The following is a 19431-nucleotide window of genomic DNA, read 5'->3' as shown; positions in this document are numbered from 1 at the left end:
TCAGACCACAGCCTTTTACAAGTGGAAAAGTTTCTCTACTCATGTCTTTCTAGCCATTATCACATGGGACTGTGACAGCGAGGTCCTCCTAGTGGGCAGGAGCTGACTATATTCATCTTATATCTTTAATGTAGCAACTGGTACCATATCTGGCATTGAATCACTGCTGAAACAATCATAAATACCTCTTCAATACCAAAATGTAACATGCCAGGTTTGAATTTGGAAATACAGGTCAAGATTTCTCTATTTGGGGGAGAAATACCAAACTCCCAAATTTAGCATTCTTATTAGAAAGATTCAAAACACAGAGATCTCAAAATATAGGTTCTAACGAGACTGCCATATTAAAATAACAATACCGTCTTCTTTCCACTACATGACATAGTGTGAACTCTGATGTATAAATGCATATGTGGACTCATAAAGAAAACAAAGCAAGCAGCTCAACACAGCTGCTACCTAAAAAAAAAAGAAAAAAAAAGAAAAAACAGAAAAACTATTCTATTTTATATTATCTGCCCTCTATTTTGTGTCTACAGGACAGCAAGTCAAAATTTAGAGGACTAACCAGATGAAATACACATTAAATTTCTTTGTATTTGAACTACACTCGTGTCCTGGAAATCCTTTAAAAATCCAAAACCTAGATTTCACACTGAGGTCTTTTGCTGGTTTGTACACCAATGTGCCCCCCCTGCCCAATACTTTAATTGGGCTTACATTTAACAAGAGTTTCTAGAGCCGGAAAAACAGAAAGCTTTTGGGTAGAGCACGCTGTGAAACAGACCTGCCAGTACTCATAAAAACATTCTTAAAATTTATTTTCTATAAAAAGGATGACCTATAAAGGAGAACCTGGTTGGACTGGACATGGGTGGGCATGACAGGGAGGGAGGCAGGGGTAGGTCTGATGGCAGGGCTGCAGGAGTAGAGGTCCAGCAACATGAAAAACAGTGTGCTAAGAGGACAGTAACAGAAAATAAGAGGTAACTATGTAAGTGGAAACTGTCTAAGAATGGAAGTTCAAGTGACCTCAGTATTGCCTAAGGCAAAACAATCACTGTTCAGATGCAGAAGGGGTCCAGACAGAACCCAAGTGAACTGGCAACAGCACAGTGCCCAGAATAGACTTCTGTTCGTGCAGAGAAGACACATATACCACAGGGTCTCCATCCCATAGAAACCGGGATGGCTGGATACAGATACATATTTTATTTGGCATTTACCAAATGTCTACTGTGTACCAAAACCCACACTAGGGACTTCATTTAATGAAAAGGTACTAACTTGGAAATGGTCCCAATAAAAATTTTAGTTACCATGGGGATTTCTGGCGGGGGTGGGGTGGAGTGGGAACGGGGTCTCTTTAGATAAATGACCAATGCAATTTATTAACCTACTTGCAAGTAATGTCAAATTTAAAGTTGCTCCAAAGAAAAACCACTTTTTTTTTTTTACATCAGTCTCTTAATATGCTGTAGGAACCTGTTCAAGACGCTTCAGCAGTGAAGTAACTTAGATGATAAATGTGTTCTTCAATCTGTGCACCAGTCAAGTAGCAATAAAATCAGAATAATTCATGCAAAAATTTTCATTATGTTTCTAAACACACTTATTTACATTTTAAATCACACATTAGACAATATGAAATATCTTTCATTTAGACAGGTGTGAACTAGAAAACAGATGCATTCATTAAACATAGAACAATTCGGTGAGTTAAAAAAAAAATACTCAAGAGAACTCTTTGGTTGAAGTATCAATACTTAAGCCCACTGTGAACTTACTTGAAAAAATATGGCCATGGCTCCGATTATTCTGTTTTCAGAAATGGCAGTTTGAAAGCTGTCAAAGTCATCTGGATTGTAAAAGAAAATCTGCATCTGTAGAAGAACAATTAAAAAACGTATTAGGAAAATACATTAGGAAAACCTATGCAGAAGTAGAGAGAGTAGTACAATGGACCCAGATTCCCCAACATACTAAGATTTTGCCAAATGTACTCATCTACCCGTACTTTTTTCTTTGCTAAAGTATTTGAAAGCAAACCCCAGACATCATATCGTTTTACCCCTACATACTTCAGTAGGTATCACTAAAACACACATCTTTCCACATAACTACAATGCCTTCAGGCCACACAAAATAAATAACACCAACACCTTCTTATTACCTAATACTCATGTCATGGTGAAATGTCCCTATTAAGAAACAAAATTTTAATGCAGTTAAATACCATGAAGTAGGAAACTAAGACTGTGAGATTCAGTCCCTGTGTTAAAATTATAAATGCTTAAATGGACACATGTTTATAGATAATGCCCATTCCAATGAGGAGAATCTGAGGGGGGCTCTCAGTAGCTTTGAGAAACAGTCCAAATGGACTATTTTAGTCAATCAAAATAGAATACAGTGGTAATGATAATAATAATGCTTAATAGGGCTTCCCTGGTGGCGCAGTGGTTGAGAGTCCGCCTGCCGATGCAGGGGACGTGGGTTCATGCCCCGGTCTGGGAGGATCCCACATGCCGCGGAGCGGCTGGGCCCTTGAGCCATGGCCGCTGAGCCTGCGCGTCTGGAGCCTGTGCTCCGCAACGGGAGAGACCACAACAGTGAGAGGCACGCGTACCGCAAAAAAAAAAAATAAAATAAATAATGCTTAACATTTTTCAGTTTGCAAAAAGCCATCCCATTCATGATTTCACTAAATCTATCTAACAATCCCTGTGAAGACTGGGCAGAAATTACTACACTCAGTTACAGATGAGGAAATAGTACTTCAGAAAGTTGATGCTGACTTGGTTAAAAAGAAACATCAGTTGATGAGTGTAAAGTCCGGGTGCTCTCATCCCAGCCTTAAATACCTTCTCTTACATGTGGCAAGGGTTTCTCACTCAAAAAGCAGAACACGGATAAATCAACTTAAAATAATTATACAATTTTAATGTCTGCACATTCCTCAATACCTGAACAATTCAGAGAACAAAAACAACCTACAGAGTATTCTTGAGAGACTACATATGGATAAAAATAAAAGATCTGAGCCCCTATTCCAGCTTCTTCGTTTACTTGCATGTGAGCCCCCAGGCAAGCCAGCGACTTTCTAAGCATCATTCCTTCCGTATAGAATCAAGCGCTTGCCCTTGGTAGGATGGGTGTGGGGATCAAACATGTAGGTGCAGGGTACAGTGTGTAGCACTATGCCTGGACCTTAACTGTGCTCCACAAATCGTCATCCTTGTCACGTTAACTTTTGGCAGGTGTCTTTAGATGTCTAATATGAATGTGATTGCACTGAATCTTCTAGAATGGCCCCTACTCTTTCCAGAAAATCAAATCTCCTCTATCATTAGCTCTCTTCCATGACCTCCATTTTCCCACTTTTCCAAATGACATGATGCTATTTTCTGAACAACCACACCCCAGATGGAGTATGGAGACTTGATACTAAATGATAAATTCCCAATGGGAAAAGGGAAGTCAGAGAGACAAGCTGAAGTACACGTCAAAGGTGAACAGAGTCCTGCTGACTGAAGTAACCAAGACGTTAAGAACAAGGTGACATATCTTCTCTGAAGGGTATATTTAGGGAGCCCAAATCGGGACACTTTTAAGGAAAAGTTAGATAACCAAGTGGACGGGAGAAGGATGGGTAGATTCTTTTGGAGAATATTCTTACCTACGGTGAATTATTTTCCTTAGACTCTGCATTCCCACTGACGCTGGCAACCTCTTATACATGTGTTGCCTTTACGTCTGGACGGCTACAGACATCATGAATTTACTCTGAGAAAAAAATCCATTCAATGAGGTGCAGATTAAAATAGTTTAATACTGGGTGAATTGCTCTGGGGACAATGCCACTAACCCAAGAAAGAAACTCTGCATAAGTATATTCAGAAAATTACACTTCACTTTCCTTTGAAAACCCAGGCCCTCAAATGAACTAAGTTCACAGAAGGTTTTCTTATTCTTCAGCCCATGAGCAGGGGTAGCGTTGTTTAACGCATCACCTGAATAGTGTGTGATACAAAATACTTTAAGATCTCTTCAAGAGCATTTTCATTTACAACCGGGTGAGGAAATTCATTTTTAGAAAATGTCTTTGAGTCACGGCTCCACCCGTCAGGATAATAAAATGTCTCATAAAGAGAACAGCAGCCACAGGTCTGAAGTGCCAGCTTTCCTTGCTATTTCTCTCAAGTTGTAGCCTATTGAACTATGTTAACTTTTAAAGGTATCTTAAATACGAAAGTAAATAAGGAGGTGGAGTTTTGCCGAGAGGGCCCTGGACTTGAAATCATTTTGTTGTTATTGTTGATGAGACAACTTCAGGCACAGGCTAGAAACCTATTTTACAAAAACATCTTTGGAAGGGATCGGGGTGGCTGCTGAATACTGCGAGGAAGCCCATCAACTTTCTGTATCTGCTCTCAAGTGCCAGGTTCAGAGCCTTCCTTCAGCCTCCCGCAAAGTGCGTTCCCTCTACTAATGTGAATTGAAGTCAAGCTTACTGTATAGCAATCCTCTTCCTGTAGAAACGTGGTGAATTGAAACTGAAGAAAAAAACCTGGGAAATCGGGCAATAAAGAGATCTATGAACTGTCCCTTATATTCTTTACACACATCACCAATGTATATTTTACCCATCTGCATTCTTCCTCTCTCCCTCCAAGCAATTATCTTCCCTGATTCACTTAATCGTTAGGTGGAAGAAAACACGCCCCTTTACCAATACATACTTAAGCGTATCGTTTCTAAGAATAAGGATATTCTGTTACATAGCCACAGTAACATTATTAAAATGAGCAAGTTTCACTTTGACACAAAGTTTATTATAGACCATTATTTGGTTCTTGGTCCAGGAATCCAATCTAGGACCTAACTTTGCATTCAGTTGCCATGTCTCTTCGTACTGACCCCTCCGACCCCCAACTTTCACCTGGGACGGTTACTCAGCCTTTCTTTTTCTTTATTTGGTAGTCTGAAGTGTGCAGCCCGGTTATTATGTAGAATTGGGGTCGGTCTCATGGTTTCTCATGATTAGACTCCGGTCGTGCCTTTTGGGCAGGGGACCACAGTTGTAGTACTGTGGCTTCACAGAGCACCAATCTGCCCAGCAGGAGACCCTTCAAACAGATTCCTTTGTCATTTTGTCATGCTCCCATCATTTATCATCCTTTAGCACCTCCTTATTAGCTGGCACAGATGTTCTAACCTCACCTTGCATTTCCCCTGTTCCAGCCCTGGAATTGGCCATTTCTTGACTGAGCCCTGGTTTCTTTTAGTGAGGAATGGTATTTAAAGACCAAAGAGTGTGAACTCAATATTTTCCAAATATGTTTGATATTGGAACACTTTGGTTCTTCAAGAAAACCGTACAGCTTGAGGCTCTGTATGTCTATTCCAACCAGGACAGAAAACTGGGTCAACTTGGTGTAAATGAATGTCCCTCCAACACAAAGAGTGCCATGAGATATGTAAGTCTCCCCAACAACAGAAACAAACTGTATGAAGGTCAACCAAAAAAGCCACTGGTAGTCTGTGGGTAGACCAGGGTGCAACGGAACGACCAGTCCTATAAAGTATTTTAAACTCATGAGCAAGAAAAACAGGCCTGGTGGATCATTTAATTTTACCTTGTGTAATGGCTGGAATAGAAAAATCTGCAGGAATTCCTCTAGCCAGATCAAGGTGATAGATAACATCGAGTATAATGTGACATAACCTGACATTTGGAAAACGGTATTCTACCCCGTCACTGACCAGGAAGCATGTGCTCAATCATACATAGCGAAAATGGCTGAATGAATGACAACACTCTCAAGTAACGGGAGGAAGATGTGATGGGTTCTGTGAGAACAGGGTTGACAGCAGTCAATGCTCTCGTGTTATAGGGTCCTAGCATGATGTATACAGAGTCACAACAAAATGCCCACTCGGCTGCCCTTTTCTCCCGCTGTGTTCTATTTCCCCCCTTACATTTAAAACTGTCCTAGCTGCAGTTTGATTTAAAACTATATATATGCCAGGTTTCCAATTTGTATCACTATCTGTGTTAAGCTGAATAAATAAAAATCAACAAATCTGAAAACGATGGCCATCTGTACTTTTCTTCATGTTGTTATTTTTCAAATATTTATAAAGTGCCTACTGTATATCAGGCACTGTACTCTCATTCATTGATACTCACTGAAGTAGGTACCACCGTGATCCTCATTTTACAGCCAAAGAAAAGAAGGATTTCTAAAATTACAACACTCTTTAGGACGGAGGGTGGGGTTGGGATAAAAACGAATTGTTCCGATCCTAGTCAAAGCCTTAATCACTGGGCTTCCTTCCAGTAGGCAAAAAAATTTGCTTAATGCCTATTATGTATAAGGCACTATGACAAATGAAGACAGTTTGCACTTGGGAAGACAAAAATATCAATAATAAGACAAGGTTCACATTTTTTTTTGAATGCCAAAGTTGAGTCGTAGATACATGTACCACAAAAATGCCTAAAGTAGTAAATGGCTCATGGCCACGTAAGGCATACACTAAATGCATACAGAATAATACAGGCAATGGGCAAGAGGGGATATTTTCTTGAAGGTGGACTTCCTATTCTCTAATGTGGTAGTTGTTTGTGTAAGTCAGCTCTCACATCCCTGTCGCGATGGCGGCAAGAAGAAATGATCCCAATGCAAGAGTGGAAAATCCAGCAGTACTTTCTTTGGTGATTTAGAAAGCTCTACATTTTAATTTCCTCTCAAAAAACTTACATAATATTTCTCCAACGTGTACCCCCCCCTCACGTACATGGCCCGAGAAAAAATTCATGATGAATTAAGGAAATGGCACGCAGACAGCCCAGAGGAAAGGCCATCTACCGATAGATTCATCAGACATTTCCAGGATACTGTCGTTCATCTTTAACAGAATGGAAGAACACATAGGAAAAGCTACAGGAAAAGAACAGGTGAGACATAAACACAGTGAAATAAAGATGGTGACTAGAAAGGCAAGAGCAGAATTAATAAGAGGCAGTAGATAACAGAACTGAAGAGGCAAAATGTATTTTCCTGATCATTCTTAGGGCTACCATGTAGTCAGCCAGTTGAGAACATGGCAGTGGGCAAAAAACAGTTGCCTAAGAGTAAAAACATGTAAAGTAAAAATCTCAACACAGTTCATGATCTGCTGGTTCCACTTGTTGGACGATTTGCAAATGATGGTGTCAGAATTAAGGTTTTGGATAATAGGTTCTTACTCTAACTTAATTTTTAGATTATGCTGTACCTTCACTACTATATAGCCAGATCACACACACTCAACACAACACGTTCTAATTCTTTCATTCTGCCATTGCCATCAGACAGGAAGACTGATGACCGCAGGAAGGCTACCTGCCTAGTTAAAGGCTGTGTATTGAACAGTGCTGTTCTTGTAAATACTATTAATTCATATTTTGGAATGAATAAAATGAGTGGGAGCTCTGGGTAGCTAGCTGCAAGGACAGTCAAATGATAAAGCCACAATCAGTATAATGAGGTTCTTGCTGTCTCTAAGAATAAATAACATGAGTAGCAGGGAGAGATCAGGATACTAAGAGAATGAACGGACTTACACTGCTGGAGAAAAACAAATATAAGCCCAAATCACTATGAAATGGCTAAGTGGACCCAGGTATGGGTCTGCTAAACCCAAATTATATTACTTTCTCTTTCATCTGCAAGGAATTTCAAACTGTTTTCCACCCAAGCAACTCTAGTCTGAAATTTTAACACTCCAACACAAGAAAATCTATCCACTTAAATTATGGAGAAAAATGATAAATACACACTATATATATTATATAACAAACACTCTGAATTCAGAACTATGATATGGGTATTTTGTTTTATATCAATGAACAGTCTTTACTCCCAGTTACTTTTTTAAAGGGTCATGATTATATTGTTACCCCCTGTGATGGTTAATTTTATGTGTCGACTTGGCCCTAGCTATGGTGCCTGGTTGTTCGGTCAAATATTATTCCAGATGTTGCTGTAAAGGTATTTTTAAAAAAATCTATGACTACTATTTAAATCACTAGACTCTAAGCCGATTACCCTCCATAACGTGGCGGCCACGTGCAGTCAGCTGAAAGCCAGAGGGTGCCCTAAGAGGAAGGAATTCTGTCTCCAGATTGCAACACAGAAATTCGGCCTGAGTTTCCAGCCTTGAGACTTAAGCCTGCAACATCATCTCTTGCTGGAATTCCAGCCTGCTCTGTACATTGCATACTTGCCCATCTCCACAACTGAGGAAGCCATTTCCTTAAAATCTCAATCTCCCTCCCTCTCTGTCTGTCTGTCTCTCTCTCGTATATAACTCCTATTGGTCCTATTTCTCTGGTGAACTCTGACTAATACACCCCTAAATGTCACTACTGATTTTAAGCAAAACACACCCAGACATATTTATACGTGCCTGTGCATCACATTATAAAACGGTTCTGCAACCCTGTTCCTTTTTGAGTTTCTTTGAGCTCTGAGCTCTGTCCTCTTCATTCATCCCTTTCTAACAAGCCTCTCCCCTGCAGAATGGGGCTACATTCTATTATATCCCACTACAACCCAGTTCACACTCTCGCAACTTACAGAAAAATATCCCTGAACTTGACAGACAACACAACTGGGTGATATTAAATGAAGACCGAAGGACATGGGCTACAGCATCAGACCTGATTTGTATACAGAAGACACCTGAGATCTCTAAGGCTCAGTGTCCCCTTCTGTCACATAGAAGTAATACTGACCTCATGGGATCACTGTAATAACGAATCACTACTCACATGTTTGGGAAAAGTAAGAAGAAATTCAACAGCTCCCACTTTTTATTAGTATGTATCTTTATTACTTTCTTTATGACCAGAAGGGATATGCAAATAAAAGTGAAAATAAATTGTTTGGGCCGGTCAACAATCTCAATGAGTCATGCCACAAGGTGTAGCAAAGAAACCTGTGTGTGGGCTTCACACAGCCTTCATTGAAAGAATATTTTTAGAAGAACCATGGCCCAGAGAACAGCAGGTATTCAACATCTTTACGTGCAAGGTAGCATTTAAATAAACATCCTGAAACATTTGCTTTATACAGTATCATTAATCACAGAGTGCACTAATCCTTAATTATTTCCCTTGATCTGTAATACGGAATTATCTTCAACTATATACAGCAGGAATCAAATTTTGGGAGCACAAGAACCCAAATTGCACAGCAGGCCTATGACTCCTATACCATCAGGTGTCAGGGTGTTTTGGGGATCCCTTTTAAAAGTCTCTGCGTGTAACTTGTTTATGCCATTATAAGTCTATTTATTAGTTGATTTTTGGAATTTCTGGCTCGATGATTCATCTGACTAGTCAAACGTTTAACTTTTGCACTCGTTTCTTGGTAGGGAAAAGTTCAGGCTCTTGCTTCCAACAGTAAGGGATTTACTATGCATGATTTGTGGAGTTATGTCTTACAGTTCAGCCTCAGTTTGGACATAAGTGAGGTAGGTTCAGCATCTGGCTACGTGTTGGTTAGATTCCCTCATCACGGACGCAGGAAGGAGGGTAGTAAGTTCCAGCTCTCCCATTCAATAGCTGTGTGAGCCGCCGGTTGAAGTTAGTCAGCCTCTCCGCGTCCTAGCAGCCCCATGAGGAAACTGAGGGTCAGAAGTGTGTCACTGGGCTACACTGAGGATTAAATAAAATAACTCAAGTAAAGCACCTCCCACGGCATCTGGCTTACGATAGGCCCCCTATTGTTTCACATGCCTTTAAAAATTAGTTAATGGGGGAAAAAGAGAAAAGGGAAAAAAATACAAATAAGTTAGTGAAAGGGTTGTTTTCAATAAACCCAAATTGGAAACTACCCAGATGCTAATCAACAATGGGCTCTCCAATAATTGGAAACTACCCAGATGCTAATCAGTGACAATTGTAGTGCCAATGTAGAATGCACTACAATGGCAGGTAATGATATGGACGGATCTCACAAACCATGCTGAGACAAAACACCCAGAAATTTTCTTAAAAAAAAAAAAAAAAGGATATACCGTGTGATTCTGCTGGAATGATGTACAAAATCAGGAAAAACTCTTGCACTCAGAGGCCAACACAGTGGTTACCCCTGGTGAGTGGTAACTGGAAGAGGGATCTTGGGGAAGGAGGGGGCGAGAAAGTGCTCTTTCTTGATCTGGGGTCTGGTTCCAAGTGAGAAAATTCGTTCAGCTGTACGCTGATTACTTGTGAATTTTACTCTTTGTGTATATTTCGATAATAAAGAAATAAAATGAGTGAAAAAGCTGTGCTTTTGAAACTGGGATAAACAAAATATAGTCTTCTCCTATAATAATGGAGCACGTCTGACGTTGCTTCCCTGCTCTGTACCCATTGCATTCAACAGAGGCTGTTCTAAGCAGGAGGATAAGGCTAGGGAGATCTTACCTGTGTCATAGAGCAAGTTAGGGTGGCTGGCTCAGAGTGTGCAGAATCATACCAGCCGAGGACTAAATAACAATTACATGGACCTAGCACTGCTTCTTTCCACCCTTTCCCTTGGGGCAGACACTGCAAAATGAAGCCCAGAGGCAGCAGCGGAGGGCTGCTTTAATGTATCCAATGCTTACAATACTTTATGTGAATTAATTCCTTCAGTCCTTGGGGTATTTGGAGGGTAGGTGCTATTATAATATTTTCCCCATTTTATACAAAAGGAAATTAAGGCTGAGATATTGGGTCTTGTCTAAGAAGTAATAAAGCCAGGATTCAAACCCAGGCATTTGACTGCACAGCCTACACTTTAAAAATCCTCTGCACACAACATCCTGATCAGATTTCCCATTGGCAGAGAGAACTACCTATTAGTTATCGCTAGGATCCTAGCACAAAGCTTCCAGGGTAATGGTTCTCAAAGAGGGGTGATTTCTGGACCCCAGAGGACATTTGTCAATATCTGGAGACATTTTTGCTTGGTGTCACTAGGGGGTAGATCCTACTGGCATCTAGTGGGTAGAGGCCAGGGAGGTTACTAAACACCGTACAGTGCATAGGACACTCCCCGCCAAAGCAACTAATTATCTTGCCGAAAATGTCAATAGTGCTGAAGTGTAGAAACCTCACCTACACCCACTGCCACACGAAGTCGAGTCAATGGATGTGGTAAAGCTCTGTTTTCCTTTCTCTTTTCTACGACCGAACTTGCAGGTGGAACAAGTCTGCTGTAACGGGGCTCAAAGATTGGAGAGTCTTGCCCTTACCTGTAAACTAGTAGCTTCAAGACCTCTTTCACCTATTGCAGTTACTGTAATAACCTTCTTTTCTATTAAAACAAACTTTCCTTGCTTGCAGAGCTGTTTTGTACATAAGCTTCTGGTTCTGAAATGCTTAACACCTTGGACACAGCGGAGGGGAAGGGGACCACCTAGGTGCATCTGGAACTCATTTGTATTTCAAAAACACGAAAATAACCACCGCAGCGTTTGCGCTCTTTGTAACGTGAAGCTTTTTAGAAATCGCTTGTACTTGGGAGTAACAGCCGCATGATTCACCATGAAATAAAGTCTGGAAAATCATTTTGGATAAATGGACCTATAAATTCAATAGAATTTCCATGACAACATAGACTGCAACACTCAACCACAAATAAAAGGCTATAAATCATTCCACACCAACGAGGAATCAGCAATAGGTCTCCCGTTCTGAAATACAAGAAACCTGAAATACAGTTTATTTCTTACTGACTCACCCGAAGTTCCCATTATGGTTCTTTCCTCATTTCTGATATTGTATTTTCTACCTCATAATAGGTTCTGGGGAAATGATGCTGCCATGAGTTTGCAATCAAGCTTAATAAAATTAACACAGGTATAGAGTTGGTTGTATCCCCTCCCTTTCTCCCAGCCAGAAGCCTGCAAGAAAGCTTGTGCACAAAGTTGTGCAGTTTTATCCAGAAAACTGCATTTTGCCCTTTGCAGCTAAATGTTGCCAAATCAGGAGGGTCTCCCTAAGAAACAGGTTTATGCAAAACATTTCTGAGAACACACATGCCAGACAGTCTGGACGCTTCCCAAAAGCTTTTTTGAGTTCTATAAATCAAAACCACACCCTCTAGTGTTCTAAAGGTAATCTCCGCAGTGAGGCATCTTTTAGATTAGTTTGGTCAATTGAACTAGAACATTTAAAACAGCTCCCTGCTGCTCAGGCCTTCTGTTTAATTCTGGTGGAGGTGCGCTTACAATGGACTCTGCTAGGTCCAGTGTGCTGGGACCTCTCCCACTGGGTGGTACTGGCCCCAGGACCAAGCCCATAGCAGGTACTCATTAAATGACTGTGGAATAAATAAATGGAAGGAAGTTATTTTTTGCACGGGAGGAAATGCATTGCCTTGCTCTATTCGAACCCTCTCTGATTTCAAAGTCTCCCTTATAGCCAACAGCTTTGGGTAGATAACTGGTTGGTAGAGGACGGAAAACCAATTTATGGAGCTACGGATGTGGCTTCCAGAAGGGCTGCACATCTCCTGAAATACTGCCAAGGGTGGCACGTGTGCACACTGGACAGTGTCTATCTCTTTTCATCAGATAAACTCTTATGGTTCCTTCTATTACCACATGCTGATAACACTTCAAAACACATTTTCAGTCCTGATGTCACGTGGTCTATGGCTTTCATCAAAATCGTCAAGGGCTCTGCAAGCCAGAAAGGTTAAGAGTCACTGGTAAAAACATACAAACAAACAAATAAAAAACAAGTGAACATGCCTCTATGAGCACAAAATCCTTTCTCTAAGACAGATCCCTAGAAGTGGTTCTAATTGTCCCTGGAAAAGGGGACACACCTTTTGTATTCTAGTCAATAATAAGAAAACCTATCTTCCCACACCACTGCTAACATTGGATTTATGAATCCTTCTTTTTCACACATTGGGTGAACACTCCTGTTTTCATTGTTTAATCTTCCTGATAACCAATAAGAATGAGGATCTTAATTCATTTTTTTCAAATGATTTTCCTTTTTATAATTTAAGGAGAATCTTTCTTCAGAAAACTGAGGCTTGGCCACAAGTGTTGCAAATACAAAGAAATATACAAGTATATTTATTTGCCCCATATTGTTGGTATCATGGGAAAAAAATTCACATGTATAATAAATAGGAGAATTGGTAAGATAACCGAGGGAAGAGAAGAAAAAAAATTGACAAGTAGGCACTGACACCAACTTCTTGAAGATGTATTACTCATGGAGAAAGTCAAGAGGCAGAATAAATACACATTTGACTTTTAAGATGCCATACAACAAAATGTTTGCTGTGTATGTATATGCACAGATATACAGAAACTAAGGGAAGTTAAGAAAACGACCTGGAAAATAACAGAAACTAACAACAGTGGTTTTCTCTAGGGAGGGGATTGGTTTTGAGCCAAGAAAGGTGGTTTGTTTTATTGCACCTGTTTAAAATACTTGCTGGCTCTAAATAATATTTCATCTGGCGGGGGAAAAGGAACTTAAAATGAGGGGGAAAAAAGAGAAAAAATCAAAAAATAAAAGAACAAAATCAAAATCCCCACCAACCACTGCAGAAGGAGAAGGTGAAGCTAATGGATCCATTTGGGGGGCCAAACTCAGAAAATCAGCGTCATCAGCAAAGCGCTCCAAAGGAATGAATCCATCAGCCCCTAGCGACAGAAAGCACAGCATCACACAGGCTATGATTCTGCTCTATTTCTTTTTTTTTTTTTTTTTTTTTTTGCGGTACGCGGGCCTCTCACTGTTGTGGCCTCTCCCGTTGCGGAGCACAGGCTCCGGACGCGCAGGCTCAGCGGCCATGGCTCACGGGCCCAGCCGCTCCCCGGCATGTGGGATCTTCCTGGACCGGCGCACGAACCCGAGTCCCCTGCATCAGCAGGCGGACTCTCAACCACTGCGCCACCAGAGAAGCCCGATTCTGCTCTGTTCCTGACTTCACTTTACCATGATTCACTCATCATTTATTTCTGCCTGCAATGAAACACACGACTATTCAAGCTTGCTAACACTCTGAAGAAGAAAAAAAAAAGGTGGAGCTACTGTTTCTGATATACACAGACTATTCAATTCATTTAATACAGCTGCTCTGTTGAAAAGTATATTTATTTAGACTAATAGTTTCCCACCTACCTAGCCATAAAATTACAGTGTGCACACCTAGTAAACACACAGTACTAATTCTCCCAGACCATATCTTCGGTCAGAAAAACACCAACGAATTAGGGAGCAAAACAAGGCTGCCCAAAGCTGGGGAGAACACTAGCTCTGCTGACGTACTGGGTACAACCTGGAAGCGATGATTTAGGGAGGAGCTTGTAGGAAGTGGTTAAAGGCCTCAGAGGTAACGAGGACAGAGTTCTGCCACCATCATTGCTCTGATCGTAGTTCAAAATATTCTTGGCTGAATGACTCTCCTTTCCATGAATTCACCAGAGTATGATTTTGGATTTCAGAATCTTATAATCAGAGCAAACACACAATGGAGTAGCAAAGATATGTTTAGAAAATATAAGTTCCAGTTCAAGCTCTGCCTCGTCTGGTGTTAAAATCAGAGGAAAATCACTTAATATTTCTAGATCTCTGTTTCCAAACATGGCAAACTGAGATGATGGTATTAGGTTAGTTTGGAGGATGATGACTTAAGAAAAGGTTTGATGATTGACTGTAAGTGTACAGGTCTGGCGTTAGGATTAAACACTACAGGGGAAACAATAATGCCACAAAACCTACGGGATGATATTAATATCTTCTTCCTCATTATTACTATAGCTATTATAATTATTACATGAAAATTGTTTTCAAAAAATAGAGTTCTCTCTTCAACGCACTATGTAGTATTAAATTCATTGACTGTATGACTTGCGAGTGAGTCCTCTGTTGATTAGATTTTCCCATTTCCCATTCTGTTCCATATTCCTTTTCCCCCAACATTTTCTTACGAAAAAATTTTAGACATAAGTGCAAAGTTGAAGAATATTACTGTGAACACTTATATATCACCACTTAGATTCTACCATTAATATTCTAAGAAACTTGCTTTATCAAATAACAATCCATTCCTCTAGCCATCCATTTTATCAGGTACTGCATTTTAAAGGAAAAAAAAACCCAAAAAAACCCATCAGCATTATTCGGCAGTCAACCAGTCAAACTAGTAACCTCAACATTAAGAGAAAGCCAGGCAATGTTTTCCACGCTTTGGGTCCAAGCCAGAGAATGCCTTGCTGGTTTGCAAGGGAGTTAATAACTCCATTAATGAGAACATCTTGAGATTCTGATAGCTACATCTCGGCAGGGAACTGTTAATAATTTGGAATAAAGACAGTTTAAGGGATGGGACAAAAACAACAAAATATCAAAGCTATGGCTTTAAGAAGCCAAGAGTCTACAGGAGACGGTGTCAGCCAATCATCATGTTATTGATGGGCTCCATTCATGACTATACATTAAATATAACTGTGTCCCAACACTTGTTTCACTTATCTTGAATTTATAATACATAAAACGTAACCGTGAACACAAGCAGAAGTCTATCCAGGAAGCTTGGTTTATAATCTTCAAATCTAAGATTCAGCCACCATAGAGAGTCTTCGCCACAAAACTCCAGCCCAAAATCTTAATGAAGGAGGCACTTTAAATCAAAAGGAGCTTAAAATTGGCTGTCTTAATTGGGATTCAAGTAGTGTCATGTACATTACTAGGGAGATTCATGGAGCTCCAGAAGCATGATTTATAATAGCAAAATACTATAGATAAATTCATTGTCAATCAATAAGAAAATGACTAAATAAATTGGGTGCATACTGTGGAATATTATGCAGCTCTTTAAAAAGAATGATGTTGATTCTTATCTGATATGCAAGGATGCCCATGATATACCAATGAGTCAAAAAGGTAAGTTAGGAAACACTATGTACATAATTGTCTCATTGTTCAAGTAAAGGAAAAAATACAGAAGCACAAACAGGGAGGAGGAAAAAACACATGGAACAATCTAGAAGAAACGAAACTATGGTCTGAGAACTGAAAATGGAGGGATAGAGATGAAACAATGGCTTCAATTTTTACTTCGTAAGTTCAGTACTGTTTAAAAATTTTTTTAATGAGGAAAACGTCTTTTGTAAATATTAAAAATAATAAGCAAAAGACAGCAACCGCAAAGAAAGACTAAAACAGGAACCAAACAGTACACGGATGACAAGATGTCCCATCAAACTTTATGCGGTGTTGCCATGCATGTAGAACAGTGCCCTTCACAAATGCACTTGTAAGTAACCTTGATAAAGTTTCAGAGCGAGCCCTCATGTAGCACTTTCTGGACCCCAGAAACCCCATATGCTTCATCTGATCAATACCCTCAACCAGGAGTAACCATCTCCTGATGTCCGACAGCAGAGATTCATTCTCCTGACCAGATGGCTTTTAAGCTCATTCTAAGCAAGAGATGCTATGATGCTTTAAAGCAAATCCTCTCTTTCGTACCAGGCCTCAGTCCACATTGTTACAAGGTTGAAAGCGGTAAGATCAGTGAGTTCTTATTCTCTGGTTTTCCTGTGGGTGACGGGGGTTTGCTGGAGTGTGTCAGGGTCTATAGAGACAACCTTTTGAGCTATTTCCAAGGTGACTGCTGGGAGGTGGCTGGGAGGAGGTTCCAAGGAACCAGAATTTGAGACACTCCAAGTCTCAAAAGCATCGTCCACACTTCTGTGAGCTCCACTTAGAAAACAGCCACGGGGCTATGAGCTTCACAAAAATTGGGGAATTTCTTCTTTTTTTTGTCATGACAGCTCTAACAGGGAGGTGACTTCATTTTAAAGACAGGAAAAGGGAGAAATAGAAAAGTATAGAAGCTGCTTCAGGAACAGCTGGTGAGCAGTCAGGGACCCAGCCATGCTTCTCCCCAACAGACCAGACACCTGGGGATGGGCCCCATGGGACCCATCAGATACTGGAGGATTATTCAATTCAGCCCATCAAAGCAGTGTTCCACCGTGGAGCCCTCAGCTCTTTCTGGTGTGATGATCGCTCATGGGCACCAGGCAGAGCCCACCCAGCAGACACCATCATGCAGTTCAGAGCAGCAGAGAGCCTCGCTCTGGGATCTCAACGTGAGTGGGTTCTGATCACTAGGGCTCTGTTTTCTTTCTTCAGAGAACCTGCATGTGGTCTGTCTCAACAACTGCTTTGCTTCCAGTTCAAGCTCTGTCCTATCTGCTAGATGCTGTGAGCACTCTGAAGTCGCCTGGTCCCTGCTCCCTACTAGGGTCATGCTAACCAGCAGCATCTAGGCATGTACTGAAGCCCAGCACAGACCCACTGCCCACCTACTTGTCACAGAAACTCCCCAGAGCCATAAACGCAGGCCAAGAACAAGAACCAGCGGAGTCCACAGGAGGTATTACCTGGACACTAACAAAATAGAGGAGGGGAGGGCTTTAGAATCAAAGAACAGACCCATTTAAACTGAACATCCAGCTCCCTCTTCACTATAAGGCAACTTACTCTGCTTCCACAGTTACTAAGTAGAGGTTAGGAACGCAGTTGTACCAGACACCGAAGAACTACGGCTAGGTAAACACAATTTTCCATCCTGTTTCTGAAAGGCTGGATCTGTGGGGATTTGCATGCTAGGGGAAACACACATGCACATGCATTGCTGTTTTCAAAGGGGTCGCCGGTAGGGGTTATATTTTTATTCAGATCCTAATATAGCCCATGCCCTGGTCTAAAGGTTGACGTATTGGGCTTTATTATTTCTTCAAACCCCTACAGCTCACTTATTTTTAACACGCTGGGTCAATGATCCTACCCACGGATTCCTCCACTTGATTGCCTATTTGTGCTGCAGGGAAATACCATTTTTTTGTTCTCAGTCTAAGAGCACAGGGTGGTACAGAACATACAGCTCTCTGAAGTTCCTGAGTCTTAAACAGCACATTAAGACTCATCTGGAGCTCTTGGGCATTAGCTTTTTGGAACATTAACCGCACAGCAGACTGATTCCCTTTTGCAAAACCATTCTGCTGGGTTTCCAGGCCGTCAACACCATGGCTCTTGGAGCTGTGAACCTGTTTGGGCACTGCTTTGGCACAGTCATCTTTGCGAGTTGGCATCCATGGCAGCAAAACTCTGAGTTCATTTTCCAGTTTTGTGAGCTGTTACCGGTGTACACGACCATGTTAATGGTTGGGGATGAGAGAAAATGCACTGACTGATGTGGGGACATGATAACACTCTGGGGTGTAGATATCCCAACACATCTCAGGAAACAGAGTTCTCTGGATGCCCCTGGTCAATCAACCCACAAAGAAGCATTTCTCTGAAAGGAAGAGTGATACTTCTCCATCTTCTTGAGCAAGAAAAAACAGCATAAACGGGAGGATGAAGGATGGAGTGAACTTTAAATCAGAATTTCCTAAGAACGCTCCCATGTCCAGCTGAGCAGGACTGTGGCTTCTCACCATAAAGATCAGCAGAAAAACCTCACAAACTGTCCTGTAGGTATGACCAGGGTTTACTACCCCCTTTCTCTAAGATAGAAGGCCCATGAAAACCCTGATCTTGGGACTGCCCTGGCGGTCCAGTGGTTAAGACTGTGCGTTTCCAATGCAGGTGGCACGGGTTTGATCCCTGGTGGGGGAAACTAAGATTCCACACGCCGCGTGGCGTGGCCAAAAGATTAAAAAATAAATAAATAAAATCCTGATCTTAATTGCAAATATCTCCCAAAATAGTGAGTGAAAACATTAATTTCAGGTCTGTCATCAGAATCATTTGCATTTTTCTGGAAACGTGGATAAACCCTTGTGTTCAGATGAAAGACCATAAATTTTTATCTCAAATTTATTCCAAAACCACTAGCTTGCTTGAAAAAAAAAAAATCACATTGTTCAGAGAGCATATTTAATGTGCTCTGGGTCTTTAACTCTCCATCCTACCTGTCGTCTTCCTTCTCATGTCCATGGATAGCACAGAGCCTTGAGTAAATTCAACAAAAATAGCTTGTCTTCCTCACGTTCTCCACCAGCAACCACCCCAAATAAAGACGAAGTCCAGGCAAAGCACAGCAAGTGCCAGGCCAGCACCGTTTAGCAACAAAGCCATTGCTCCCTTTCTAAACCAGTGATTCTCAAACAGGGGTGACACTGCTCCCCAGGGAACACTTGGCAACATCTGGAGACATTTTTTTTTTTTTTTTTTTTTTGTGGTACGCGGGCCTCTCACTGTTGTGGCCTCTCCCGTTGCAGAGCACAGGCTCCGGACGCGCAGGCTCAGCGGCCATGGCTCACGGGCCCAGCTCTGCGGCATGTGGGATCTTCCCGGACCGGGGCACGAACCCGTGTCCCCTGCATTGGCAGGCGGACTCTCAACCACTGCGCCACCAG

At 41.2% G+C, this 19431-nt stretch overlaps 1 protein-coding gene across 3 annotated transcripts in view; it reads right to left on the bottom strand.

The window, feature by feature from the left end:
- PTPRG (protein tyrosine phosphatase receptor type G) overlaps positions 1-19431 on the bottom strand; it is a 739476-nt gene that overhangs the window by 234648 nt on the left and 485397 nt on the right. For all 3 annotated transcript variants that reach the window (XM_027121285.1, XM_027121284.1, XM_027121286.1), the window contains exon 5: positions 1791-1886. In XM_027121285.1, the coding sequence (XP_026977086.1) occupies positions 1791-1886 (96 nt within the window). The remainder of the gene's footprint in view (positions 1-1790; positions 1887-19431) is intronic.

Source organism: Aethalodelphis obliquidens, unplaced genomic scaffold (genome assembly GCF_003676395.1).
Source record: "Aethalodelphis obliquidens isolate GAN/ISIS:26980383/991018 unplaced genomic scaffold, ASM367639v1 scaffold22, whole genome shotgun sequence".
NCBI classification, from domain to species: Eukaryota; Metazoa; Chordata; class Mammalia; order Artiodactyla; family Delphinidae; genus Aethalodelphis; species Aethalodelphis obliquidens.
This window is presented reverse-complemented; position numbering and strand designations above follow the sequence as displayed.